Source organism: Sturnus vulgaris, chromosome 2 (assembly GCF_052056855.1).
Source record: "Sturnus vulgaris isolate bStuVul1 chromosome 2, bStuVul1.hap1, whole genome shotgun sequence".
Taxonomy (NCBI): Eukaryota; Metazoa; Chordata; class Aves; order Passeriformes; family Sturnidae; genus Sturnus; species Sturnus vulgaris.
This window is the reverse complement of record NC_142244.1, coordinates 92,501,638-92,515,451: the sequence shown is the minus strand read 5'-3', so window position 1 is coordinate 92,515,451 and position 13,814 is coordinate 92,501,638. Positions and strand designations below refer to the sequence as shown.

At 42.2% G+C, this 13,814-nt stretch overlaps 1 protein-coding gene across 1 annotated transcript in view; it reads left to right on the top strand.

The window, feature by feature from the left end:
• EDAR (ectodysplasin A receptor) overlaps positions 1-13,814 on the top strand; it is a 62,482-nt gene that overhangs the window by 30,652 nt on the left and 18,016 nt on the right. The window contains exons 2-5 of the mRNA XM_014885079.2: positions 4,281-4,349; positions 5,433-5,555; positions 6,659-6,840; positions 11,665-11,750. Coding sequence (XP_014740565.1) covers positions 4,281-4,349; positions 5,433-5,555; positions 6,659-6,840; positions 11,665-11,750 — 460 coding nt within the window. The remainder of the gene's footprint in view (positions 1-4,280; positions 4,350-5,432; positions 5,556-6,658; positions 6,841-11,664; positions 11,751-13,814) is intronic.

Here is a 13,814-nt window from a genome sequence, read left to right as displayed (position 1 = left end):
GTATTTGCAAGGTCAAAGTGATAAAGAAACAGTGGAAAACAGTATAGTTGGTGTTGTCCTACGAATGTATTAATGTTCTGTACAACAATGCAAACTGTAATTAAGGCTGCAAAATAGTTTTCTTCCATCATCTCTGTGTTTCCATTTACTTTTAATTCACTGAATTTATTCTGTCCCTGAGCATGCAGTGCCATCATTGTCATTCAGTGATGGCCTTCCCTCCTAAAAGCAAAACTCAGACTGCATCTTTTTTCAGAAGTCTGGAGCCAGACTGAACTCTGCTGCTGAACTCTGAAGCCTGTGAGGCCCTGCAGTGAGGATTATATGCTTATCTCAGTTAAGAAGGATTTAGTGCCGTTGGGAGCATACAGACATTATCTACTGAGCTCATGCAAAAACCTGTGATAATCTGTGGAAAAGGTGGCTTGTCAGGTTTCTCCCATAAACCCTGGGAACTCAGGGCAAGTGCTGGGTTTGCTGATGGCCATGTGAAGGACATGAAATGTGCCCACCATTATTTACATGAAAGCCTTTGTCTCGCATTCTGCTGGTTTTAGCTGGGGTCTTGGAGGGGGATTGATGATTGATACCAGTTTGCCAGCTACTTAGGGATTACATTCCTAGCTACAGACCTGATAATCAAACTACTGCTTAGGAAGACCCAGAAAAATATGTGTGTAAGCCTATGAGAACTGGCAAAGTTGTTTGAGACAGTGGTTGTGCCTTTCCCTCTCACAAAGTTGTTTTCTGTCACTGAAGTATATCCACGTCAATGATGAAACTAAAGAAATACAGAGGTATGAAAAAATCCTCATCTGTCTACATGAGAAACATTTCTGTGCCTCAATCCATGTGTTTGTTTTCCTCATTTTTTCAACTGTATTTTAAAAAACAAAAAAGTCTATGATAGGAAATTATTTTTCCACTGTACTACTTACTGAAGCCTGAGAATTAGAACATGTAAGGTTCTTCTTTGAAAGCTGTGAGCTTTAGTTTAGTCCACCAGCTCTGATAACCTCATTGTTTGCACATTTCGTGTATTTACTCTGACTATAATCATCGATGCTGTAAATAAATCATGACAGTGCTACCTAATAATCCAAATAAATTGTCAAATTCAAAGGCTAACAACAATGAATGATGCTTTTTCTTGTTTAGACAGCATGAACTGAGCATTTTCTACATGGTGGTTTACTTATTTAATGATTTACTTACTTATTTATTTGTATCTACCAGTTCTTGATAGGAAACCACAAGGACTGTATGGAAGGATTTTTGGTCTGAGAGGAGAAATATTTGAATAATAGGGTCCCAGTCATCTCTTTTTTTCTGTTTCCCAACTCTCTGCCTTGCATCTACAGGAAAGTAGCAGAGACGGGGAGTCTCCAGCATTTCTTGCTGTGGTTGCCACTGGGAAAACAGTCTTCCTTTTCCTGTCATCTTACATGTATAGTCTTACCAGCTATTAACGAATATGCCCAAAAGACAAATATAGCTGTAATTAGCAACCCTCGCTAGTCATGACGAGACTTGCTGTGTGTTGCACACCTGATCCACAAAGACACTGTCTGTGTTTTACACCTCCTCTCTGGAGACACCCACACGTCCCAAACAAAAACACAAATCAGGATCTCTGGAGGGCTTGGCAGACAAACAGCCGGAGATCCCGAATTCCTTAGGAGTGATACTGGAGTCCCAGCAAAAAAATACACCTCCACCTCCTTCCTGCTCACTGCTTAAAGCCACCTCATGGGAGAAAGTCATTTGCTTCAGCTGAAGGAGAATAATTCATTAAGAACCAATTTATTTTAATGGTTAGGGGCCATAATGTCTGGTCACTCTTTTTCCTGCTTCTTGGCAGAAGCTGGCTGGTTGAATGTGTCTTCATAGGTGTCAGCTAGAAACAAGACAATCTTGGCACTAGAAGACCCCTTGCTGTGTGGATGGGATTAATGAGTGACAGATAGCATGGTGCAGATATAACTTACCAGGCCTAAAACCATGCCCAAGAGCAGCCTGGCATATCTTGGTCGACACCTTCAGGTGTCTCCCCAGCTGAGTAACTACCTGTGGCCCTACTGCCAGAAACCTTCCTCATCTCCCTCCCCCCACTCCCATGTTCACTCCTGTGTTATAAAATAAGTGGTTTGAGTTTCAACACCAAAGGAGGAAAAACTCCAGCCAAACAAACAAAAAAAAAACCAACAGAAATAACACAGTCAATTTATGGCAGTATACTTGAATAGGAGGATGAATACCAAAATTTAACTTTCTTGATATTGCAATTTGTGGGAAAAGTCTCCCCTGGGGTTCTAATCTAGCATTTTGAAATGGCTTTTTCCAGTTAAAAGAAGTATTTCCCATATGCTTGACATATTGCTGCATAAAATGAGAGAACGCAGGGAAAAAAGTATGTTTACATACAAAGCATACCCCACATGCATATTTATATTAAGAGAGAAAAAAAATATTTTATTTATGCATGTATAACTTGACACTTTCAACACTTCATGTAAATAAATGCCAAATGAAGAAGATTATATTGAACATTAGTGGGCTATACTTCTTAGTTTCCATCCTTCAAATCTGGCTATGATTGTGTTCAAGTACCTCAAACAGCGAACATCTGGGTGGCTTGAAAGCAACTGAAGTGTGGTTTTCTGTAAGATATACTCTTACTGTAAAGTTACAGATTCAAGACTTACTGATGAAATTTTTGGTTCTGAGCAGCCTCCAACCAGATTTATAATAAATGCAATAATTTAGCAGTATCAGTGGGGCCTTAATAATATTAATATCTAAGGTCTAACAAACTCTTATAATTAGGGTACAGTTTAACATGCATATGCATTAAGACAATATCCTTGGAACTTCTCCAGGCAACTGCTCTGCCACAGACAAAGACTTCATCCAACTTCATGTTTGACACTTCATACAATGGAATTACTATTTTCCATCTCTTACCTCCAGATTTAGGACAATTTATCTCTGATTCTCTTTTGTTTCTAGGTTTCAAAGTGCAATTTCCTGCACAAACGAATATACTCATAATTCAGGCTGTCCACCCACCCACCCAGTTACCTGTCTCAGCTAGCCCAATTGCTGGAAGGAACATATAAAGCAAGTTCATAGCTTGATGGTGGAGTGATATAATCTTTGCTTAATCTACTTAGTGTTTAAAAATGTAAGTGTTAGCAGCTATCTCAAATGCTAGAGCACTGCTCTCATGTAAGTTGTATGCTCGAATGTCGCACAAAGCAGTAATTGTATTTTTCTGGGAGGCTAAAAGTCTCCCAGCGTCTGAGACATGGAAAATTGAAAGACTTGTTTACATCTGCTAGGACCAAAATGTGGCAACTGTATCTCAAACACTTGCAATTTGAAGCTCTAAAACCCCCAGGCCATATTATGTGCTGTAACAATATAATTAAATAGGTTGTATCAAGCTGAAAAAAAAATATTTTTTAGCCTCCTTTTCCTTTCTCTTTTCACCTTAGAAAAAAAATCCAGTACTTGAATATGGAACATTAGTTTTATTCAAAAGTAATCATTTTAAGAAACTAAAGAAATTGTGTTTGTAACATCGATTTCAGCCTTTCTTTTTGCCAACTGTTTTAATAGCTTTTCGGATATAAGGTTTGGCTCCTGCCTTGAGTTTAACTTCTTAAATCTGCAGTTTGCTTATCAAGAACAAAAAGCAGCTGATGCTTCCTAAAGAAGGGAAAGCAGCTCTGGAGCTTTCTCAGTGCATCCACAGGAGCCAGCAAGGAAAATGCAGCCCTGGTGTTCTGACTGCTTGCCATTGGTTCACTCCCTGGCTCTGCTTTGGCTGCTCCTGACGGATCTTTCCCAGACAAACCTGATGTAGTGTGGTCAAACACTAATTAGTGTGGACACAAACCAGGCTACTGATCCCCAGCCCTCCCTCATTTAGTGGTCAAACCTCCCTCCACTCCTCCATGGGAGGATTCTTCAGCAAGCCAAGAGGTGCCAGAATTCAGACTTGGTTCTTCATCTTTCACAGATTTTTGTAAATATAGGAAGATTGGATTCCCACCTGCCATTATCTTCTCAAAGAGAGGAAAGGGATGTGCAGGAAGGGTGTGTGGTGTCTGTGTGTGCACAGCTGCACGTGCACATCTCCCCCCTCTCTGTTTAGACCTCTGGGCATTGCTCCCATGTAACCTTTGTTCTGCTTATGAGCCCTTCTGTTCTTATTTTGGCAACACACACAAATATTTACTCCTGTTCATAAACAATCACCAATTCTATCTTTTCAGGTGAAATATCAAGAGAGCATGGCTCACCTGGGTGAACGTAAATGGACTCACGTGTTCCCTTTCCTGATGGTAGGTACTTCTGTGTGTACGTCTCTCTAGTGTGCAAAGGTAACAGGGTTCTGCTTGGGTTATTCATAACCACCTGTGAATTGTGGCAGACCCACATTTGACCTGGGGACTGAACCTCAATGCAGTGATCATTTTCATTCCAGCTGAGAACGTGCTGTTTAAACTGTGTCTGCTAGGGAGGAGTGGGAAGGAGAAGGACCCAGGATGGAGCAGAGACAGAAGGTGCTGGAAAAGCAGTGCAGCCTGGGTGTCACATGAAGCACAGCCCTATTGTGGTTGAGGCCCAAGGCAGTGCATTATCTCTGGTTGTTATAGTTGTCCCTTGCAGTCACATTTATGAAGGCTCATTAGAGCTGGGAGTGATGAGGGTGTGAACTCAGGCATTTGCCTGTGTGGGAGAGCATGTGAGTTAACAGGTCAGGAACTGTGGCCTCCAGTGTTTTAAGGAGTGGCAGTGCCAACAAGCATGAATGTCAGTCTCTGAGAAACTCTTGGAAGCACCAGGTTGCTGAAACCTGCATCTGCTTCCATTTAAATAGTGTCATCTAGTGTCCTAGAGGAATGGCTGAGGGGGTTTATCCTGGAGAAAAGGAGATTCAGAGGTGACCTCCTCACTCTCTACAACTCCTTGAAAGGTGGCTGTAGTCAGATGGGGTTGGTCTCTTTCACCAGGCAGCACAACAGAACCAGAGGACACAGTCTTAAGCTGTGCCAAGGGAGATATAGGTTATTGGGTATTAGGAAAAATTTTTTATGGAAAGAATAATAAAATATTGGAATGCTTTGCCTGGGAAGGTGGCAGAGTCACCATCCCTGGATGTATTTAAAAAAAGACTGGATGTGGCACTAGGTGCCATGGTTTAGTTGAGGTGTTGGGGTGTAGGTTGGACTTCATGATCATGGAGTTTTCTTCCAACCTGGAGATACTGTGATGCCACTTCTGCTTTTGAGCTTTAGAGGTGTTTCACCTGCAGTGATGGCCCTGCTGCCTGTTGAGCCACAGTGGCTGTGCAAGGGGAGGGGTGAGGCATGGAGGACGATGGCAAGGGAAGTGACAGACTCTGGAATGCTCTCTGGTGACAGGTTTCCCTGGTGTACTCTGCCAGTGCCGAATACTCCAACTGCGGTGAGAATGAATACTACAACCAGACCACGGGCATGTGCCACGACTGCCCCAAGTGTGAGCCGGGTGAAGAACCTTACATGGTAATTTCTGCTTCTTCTGCTGCTGGGGGGAACATATCAAGCACCAAATGCAAAAAACCCAAATGGTTTGTTATATGGCAGTAATGGGTATGAAAGGAAATGGGGAAGGCTATGGATGTCTAAGCAGGAGCACTCACACCTCCAAGTGTGCCGTGGGAGCGTGGCATCCTGCATGCACACCAGCAATCCTGTTAAAAGGGATACTGTAAAAATTAAAAGGTAGCGGTTCCATACACAGCCCCTGCCAGTCTGTTCTCATCTCAGTAGTTATGTGTGATGCTGACATTCCAACACGGAGTGACAAACAGGTCAGTCTGGTCTGCCTGCTGGCCCCTCACACTGACACACAAAATTAAACACACACAAAATTTAAAAAGTTAATTTTGCTCTCCCGCTAAGATCTTTTGGCATTAGAGGAACGTGGATGTTTCTGCAATATTTTAAATTACGGTTCCTAGGTAACCATTTGATTTACAGCAGATAATTGTTGCTTATTAAAAAGATAAATTACTGAAATCCTGTTTGGTTTTAATGGGATAAACATCCTATTGCAAGCATTTCATACAATAGGTAGTCCCAAACAAGAATGTTTGAATAATAACCAGTTGGGTTTGGTTTTATTTAATCTAAATGTCATGTTCAGCTGGGACATGTGAGTTCAGAGGTTACAAAATCTCATCCAAACATTGCCTTTTGGGCTGTTCCCTGTAGGGTCTCCTAGCCTGAAACTGCTGAGAGCCCTGCTGCAGCTGTATTTCTCCTGTAGTTTTCTCTACTCTTCCATTTTTAGTTCGCTTTCTATCCAAGCAGCAGCTGAAATTCACTTTCACAATTTGCTGGACTATGACAGAAGTAGTATGGGGGGCCAGTTACCAGCAGTATGTTGCTCCAGTTCCCCTTTCTCCCTCTCCAGCACAGAGTGTGCTGCATCCTTATATCCCTGCATGGTCTTTTTAGGAGAGACACTAACAGGCCAAAGGAATTATTCCTCTCCCTTTGTGCTGCAAACCAATGGGGCAGGCAGGCTGTGAACATTCTCTTTTGCTAGAAGCTGGTGTGCAGCACAGGACTGCTTTTGAGTGGCTGTTTTGGTTTTGTTGCAGACATGTGGATATGGCACCAAAGATGAGGACTATGGCTGCGTCCCCTGCCCTTCAGAGAAGTTTTCCAAAGGAGGTTACCAGATATGCCGACGGCACAAGGACTGCGAGGGCTTTTTTCGAGCCACAGTCATGACACCTGGGGATCAGGAGAATGATGCAGAGTGTGGTCCCTGTCTCCCAGGGTAAGGACTTATCCACAGACCTTTGCTCAACCCAAGGCACTGGGAAGTGCTTTTCTAACGTCAAAATCTCTGACAGCCTCTCCATGTCAAAGCTGACTGTATGTACAATACTGGCAAATTATGCTTTTTCATCTCTGCTAAAACAATGTATTTAAATGTTTCAAAAGCATTGGTGAGTTTAATAAACACAGATTCATAAAATAGTTAGGCCTGGAAGGGACTCTAAAGAAGATGTTTTTAATCTTACTGAAATCTCATGAAGAAATATCTGTTTGGAGCAACTAGAAAAATTTTCTCTTACTAGAAATGGAAAGGTGTGCAGTGCCGTTTTAAATGCTCTAAGAAATCCAGCTTGGCCTCCAGCTGTAGCTTCAGAGGGTCACCCTCCAAGTCCTGCCTCCTACATATGAGCTGCATGACAGCACCTTAAATACCCTGTAGGATCTATGCTGGCACTACAGTATATTTAGGAGCATAAAACATCTCCTCTCCAGATGTGAACAGCTGGCACATTTGTCAGTAGTTGACAGGATTAGCTAACATAGCTGTTCAGTGAGATTTACCAAGGCATTTTAGTCTCTCGGGTCCTTTCTACACAACAGAATGGAGTCTAAGGAGCTGTTAATGTAGTGTGTGAAGTGTTGTTCAGAGCCAAAACAAGTTTCAGGGCTGGCTGAAGGGGCTTAAAACAGGTGCTGTTGATTAAGTCCATCTTTATAATGGTCTCTTACACTCTGTATAATTCTGATAATAATGGTGAGAAAGAAATTGCTACACTGGATATGTATACCGTTGACAATATTGCATCTGAAAGTCTGCAAACCCAAGTGTATATTTGCACTCTTGACTTTTTTTGTAGGATGAGTAAATACTCTAAAATACAACCTCACCTTACATACCTTTTCAGTTTCTGCCACTATATCTCTTTGGCTTAGAGAATAATTCCTACTGACATTTGGCTTTTGTGCAGTTTGCAGATGCTGTATAACCCACACTCCCTATAGCACAGGAAGCCCTCTTAAAGAGGCCCTGCAAGCCTCCAGGTTTATTTTATCAGTAAGTCTGTGTGAAATATTCACAGTTTACAAATAAAATGAAGGACTTGTCTAGCTGCCAGCCAAACAGACTGATGATGTGACTTGAAAAAAGCTCCCTCTTGACTCCCCCTCATACATCATAAAGAGCAAGAAACTTAAATAGTGGTCACAGTTGCTGTTTTGCAATTTTTGTCAGGACTAATGAGGTCACCCAGGTGGGAGCAGGGTGCTGGCTGAAAATAATCAGCTTGCACAGCTGGTGCTTGGGGAGAAATCTCAAAACATCGTGTTTGCACAGGTGTAGCCTGTAGCAGAAACTGGTCTGCCAGAATCTGGCTGTGTGCCGCCCCTCCTGCTATGCTCAGGTCCTGGGATTGTTTGGCAAAGCCAGCAGTTAAGGAGAAACACCCTCTCAGCCCGAGCTTGAATAGATGGAATTCTCAAGATAAACTAAATATGAGCTAAAACAAGCTCTGAAGCTGCCCTGTCTCCTCATGCTACTTAGAGTCCTCAGAGTCTGCTCCTGTGTGCTGGTGGGGGAAATGCAGAGTGTGTGTGTCAGAGCAGAGAGCTGGTGTGTAGTTGATTGTCCTTATTGTCCCCTGTGCCACAGGACAGCCAGGTGCCAGGGTGAGTGGCATCTGGCAGGGTGCTCCCTTGCGTGGGCAGTAAACCTCAGAGAGCTCCTGAGTGAATGTGAGGGATAAAAGCAAGGTTTCCATTTTCAGAGCACTGCTTCCATAACACACTGCCCAAGATAACAGCCCACATTGCACTTAGGACATCTCATCCCTTTGCTATTTTTCAACAGCTCAGTAAAGAAGTCTGAGGAAAAGATGAGCATATGGCACATTCTGTATGAAATTTTTCAGACAAAATATCACTGAACTGGCAACCTTTTCCAATGGTTGCAAGAGCCATCCTCTGTACTTTATCTTAAAATAAATACTGGGTAATTATATATTTTTCCTTTTATTTTCTTTTTTTCACTATTACTGATGACCAATTTTAGGGAAGAAGGAGACCTTTGGTAGGAGAGGTCATCCACTACTTCTTTGTGCTCCCTCTCATAGAAAATAAAAATAACACTGTCAGGCTCACAAGAAGTGTGAAAGACAAGGAAGATTTTAAAGGCTTAGTTCCAAAGCTGTGATCCTCAAAACCAAATTCCAGTTGCAAGTGAACTCTAGAGGTACCTGGACCGAGCCTCCTGGGACACTGCAGGCTTTGTCCTCTGCTCCCTGCCCAGAAGCTCTCCCATCATGCCAAAGAGGACAGGTTAAGAACGTGGAAATTAGGTGTGACTCAGAGTATTTCCCTCCATGGGGTGATCCATTAGGTGTTCCTGGAGTGTGACTGAGATCACAGCCAACTACAAGCAGCAATGGCAGGTCAGAGCAAGGGTCCCTCTAGCCTGGTCGTCTGTCTTCATTCAGTAGTGGCCACAGGGAATAAGAACAGGTCAAGTATAAATAATACATAACCCTTATGCTCTCCCAGCACCTATTTTCAGCTTGGGATAAGTCTCTAGTCCCCTCACAAGATAGAACTGCAATGGGATCATTTTCTTTTTAAATGCAGTTGAGATGCCTCTGCTACTGACACTTCCCCATTTCATGTGTTTGTCCCTGGCTACAGCAGATGCAGGATCAGTTCTCTGAGAGGTTTTAAGAGAAGGAGTGAATGTTCCTCTGTTTTTTGCATGAAAAGGTTTAGCCAGTGAATTTCTAATGAAACCAAGTCCCATCCTTGCTGTTCTGGATAAATCAGCAGACCCCTCTACCAAGGGTAGTCCTCCTTTTCTCTCTGCAGACTGTGCCCTGCTGAGAACAGCACCCATCCCTCTCCACCTCCTGCCCCGGTCCAGGCTCCCTCTTCCTGTGAAAGGGCAGACCTAAATCCAGGTCCAAGTCCCTGAGTCTGGAATGACACCACCAAGGTTAGCCCAAGATAAGCCACTGTGGTGTTAAACAGGAAAACAAGTCAATTTTTCACTCTAGCCTCTATTCTTGGATTTTGCCTGTAGCCCCTCCAAACCTGAGCCTGGCAGGTACCAAGGAAAGAAAGGATAAATATCATAGTGGAAGAGTAATACTGTAAAAATTCGTTTTGTCTTTAGTGGGTCACTTCTCGTAGTTGGTGATATAAAACTATCACATATTTCCAACATTACTTTTTGTATCTGGTACATTGGAAAGTAACCAGAAACACAAATCTGCTGCCACTACTTCGTGTGGGCGAGTCACTAATGTTTGCAAATGCAGTTTCCTACTCACGTGAGTGAAAGGTTGCCTGCCATGAGCATCCTCTTCAGTTTTCTTTAATGTCCTCCACCATTCTGCATTGTGGTGAAAACCAAGAATTATTCCACCAGCTTTACTTAATTAAGTGGCAGAAGGATTGTTTGTCTTTCCTAAACCAGCACAGCTATTAGACTGTGGATCCTAACTGTCCTGTATTTTTCTTCATAGATTTATATGTATCTTTGGGCTTCCACTCTTTTGTTTTGTGGTTTGGCAGCCTTTTCCTGTGTATTTATTAACTGCTTTGCAACCTAAAATTATGTAGGCCCCCATAAGAAACAAAAGATGAAATTTTGCTCCTGAGAGAATGGTAGAGTGACACAATGGGGCACAGGAGATATTTGAAAGAAGAAGTGAAGGTGAATTTTTTAAAACCAGTAAGAAAGAAATGAGAAAACGTGTAGTTCCCCTGCTCTCTGAGTTTCCTCCAGTCCCTGTCTCCCCTTTGCATCTCTGTGTATTCCATTTCCTGGACCTAGATCTCTTATTTGTCATTCATTAATACACCAACTGATTTTGATGGACTGTTTCATCAGTGATTTCTTAACAATGCATACATTTTCCAGAAAAAAAACACACTTCACATGCATAGGCAGGTACATAAGAGCAGAAAATAGATCCCCAGTTGCATAAAATGTTTGTAATGTTGAGTTCCTGTCTACACAAAATAGATTATGAATTTATTCATCTCTTCATTAAAATATGTAGTGATTTACAAGTGATTTGTAAAGACATATCCATAACATCAACACTATGATGTTACATCAACATATATATGATTCTGATGTAATTACTCATTAGGGTGCATGTGGATCCAACTCCTGAGTAGCCAATTACGTTATTTCAACACTAACTTTATTAGCAGCCCAGAAATTCAAATTATGGAAACCTTTCCTTCACACTGTAATTCCACTATCAAGGACTAATTTATAAACAATACAGCAAGGAAATTAAAAAAAAAAACAAAACAAACCTGTAAAACCTAATCTGCCTTGGCATGTGAGGGTGTTTTTTTCCTGTATTTTTTATTATGATCTGGCTCAGATTTGGTTCTAAGATTACAGAAATTATTCTTAGGGTGTTTGTGAGTAAAATTAGCCGACCATATCCAACTGGTGGTCTTGCTTGAAAGATTACTGCTTAAAAAAGTGTATTCTCTTATTTTGAAAACTCTTATTTCAGGGCATGCTGTAAACTGCAGCTTGAACTCAGCAGGGAGACTAATGTTGTTTTAGGCAATGTTACCACTTCTTGTCATGTCTAGATGTTTGATTAATTACATTTTAGGAGGAAAGCAACAAGAGAAACACAGTCTATTCAGGCAATTTGAAAAAAGAAAAAAAGAAAGAATAATCTTTGCCTCAAATTTCTTATAAAAGTTTTTAAAAATGATTTTATCTCCATATAATTGGTTGCTGCTGAACCATGTTCAGTCATATCATATTAATTTTCACTGTTTTGCCTCTTCTTGCCCTTCACTGCAGTTACTACATGCTGGAAAACAGACCTCGGAACATCTACGGGATGGTTTGCTACTCGTGCTTGCTGGCGCCTCCCAACACCAAGGAATGTAAGTGTTCTGATGTTTCTGTGCATTTCATCTGGAAAATTTCATCATTAAAATCATCTGGAAGCTCAATGTGAAATCTTATAGTGATGATAATTATGTTCAAACAATAAACCCAGCTTCAGTTAAGCAATTTCTGCTTCCAACTAGCCTTGCCAACAAAAGGAATGCTTATCATTTGAGGAAAAATCAGAATCTTTGATTTTAGGATCTACTATTGCTCATTTTTCCTCCATTTTCATATGTTAAGATATCCCATGCAGAACCTATTAGGGTTACTTAACCTATAGATCCAAGAAATCCCATGTCTGTGTATTTTTTAAACTGAGTTTCCGTTCACCTGTGAAGAAAACATGGGACAATTTGTAGATTTGTAATTTGTAGGAGTAAAAGGGCATCACACCTTTTCATATCCTTTTGCTGCAAAGTGATTCAAGGGTTGACACTGACGTCTGGTGGTCAGCACTGATCAGAGAATTAGTTCTGTAGATTACATTGACAAAAGGGTCTGTATTTTGCTAATTGAAGAAATCATGTAGGAATGTGTGTGTAGAGGTACTCATGCCATGGGGAGGAGGGACAGCTCACACCAACCCCCAGAACTGCTGTCTCCTTTAGGGGGAAAAGAAAGTGAGGAAAAGGAAAACTGAGGCTCTCTCTGAATGACCAAATTACTTTGACACCCCCTCAGAGAGTCGGGAGATCAGGGCAAAAAGCTTTTAAACAAAATAACAACAACAACAAAAACCCAAACAAACAAAAAAATTAGCAGTTCCCCAGCAAAACCTGATGCCTCTGAAACCAAAATCCTGTCTATGTTCTCTTCTTTTAGAAATCTTTGTCATGAAAAGGAATTGCAATATTTTTGTCTCCTTGATTTGAAAGCAGGGGTTGAAAGTCCCAGAGCATTTATTTACATACATAAATACCAATTGCTTCATTCAGATGATGCAGAACTGTGTATCACTGGTGCTCTGGCAGTCTTTAAAGGAGGATAGGACATGAACATCTACCACCTTTCCTACAGTCTGAGAGCTCAGAAGAGCCAGGGGATGATCACACCTCACAGAGCTCCTGGTGAGCAGCAGCAGCCCAGAAGGAGGCATCTCCCTGAGCTGTCTGCATGCCAAGTGGCTGCTCTCTTGTACAGCTGCTCATCCCATGTGGCTGCAGAAACCCACCCAGCCCTGAGATTGCCCTTCTGCCTGAGACAGTGGGAGTGGGTGAAGGGCAGGGTGAACGTGGTTTTGGTGAGATAAAATCTGTTTAGGAGGTGATGGAAGGGTGCTAGGGAGGACCCAAATGTGAAATACAGGAAGAAGGTGCAGAGGTAAGTGAAAACACAAGGGTAGGAATGTCATGGTTTTACCCCAGCTGACAGTCCTGCCCCAGGGAGTCAGTCACTTATTCCCCCATCACAGGGAAGAGAGCCAGAAGGGTAAAAGTGAGACAACTCGATGATTGAGACAAAGACAGTTAAATAGGTAAAGGAAAAGCTACACACATCTAGCAATGCAGAACAAGGAATCCATTCCCCACTTCCCATGGGCAGTTTGGTATGCAGCCATTGGAGGAAAGCTGAGCTACATCACATATAATGATGACTTGGGAACACAAACACCATCACTCTGAATGTGCTCCACCTCCTCCTTTTTCCCCAGCTTTATGTGCTGAGCATGGTGTGGGATATCCCTCTGGTCACTTGGGATCAGCTGTCTTGGCTGTGTCCCCTCCCAGCTCCCCTGCCCCCTCCGTGGTGGGTGGGTTGAGAAGCACAAAGGTGCTGTGTAAGCACTGCTCAGTAATATTGAAAATATCTCTGAATTATCAACACGTTTTTGGTCATAAATCCAAACCTCAGCCCCATACTAGCTGCTATTAGTAAAATTAACTGTACCCCAGCCACACTCAGCACAAAAAGTCATTGTGGGCCATGAGGGGATAATGCAGATGCACCTGGCTGCCCCATTGGCGGGAATAGAACCATGCATGCTGCTAACCCAGAGCTGGAAATTAATCCCTTCCTCAGCTCTGATGGTCTGTCTCAAACACATGCTGAAACAGGTT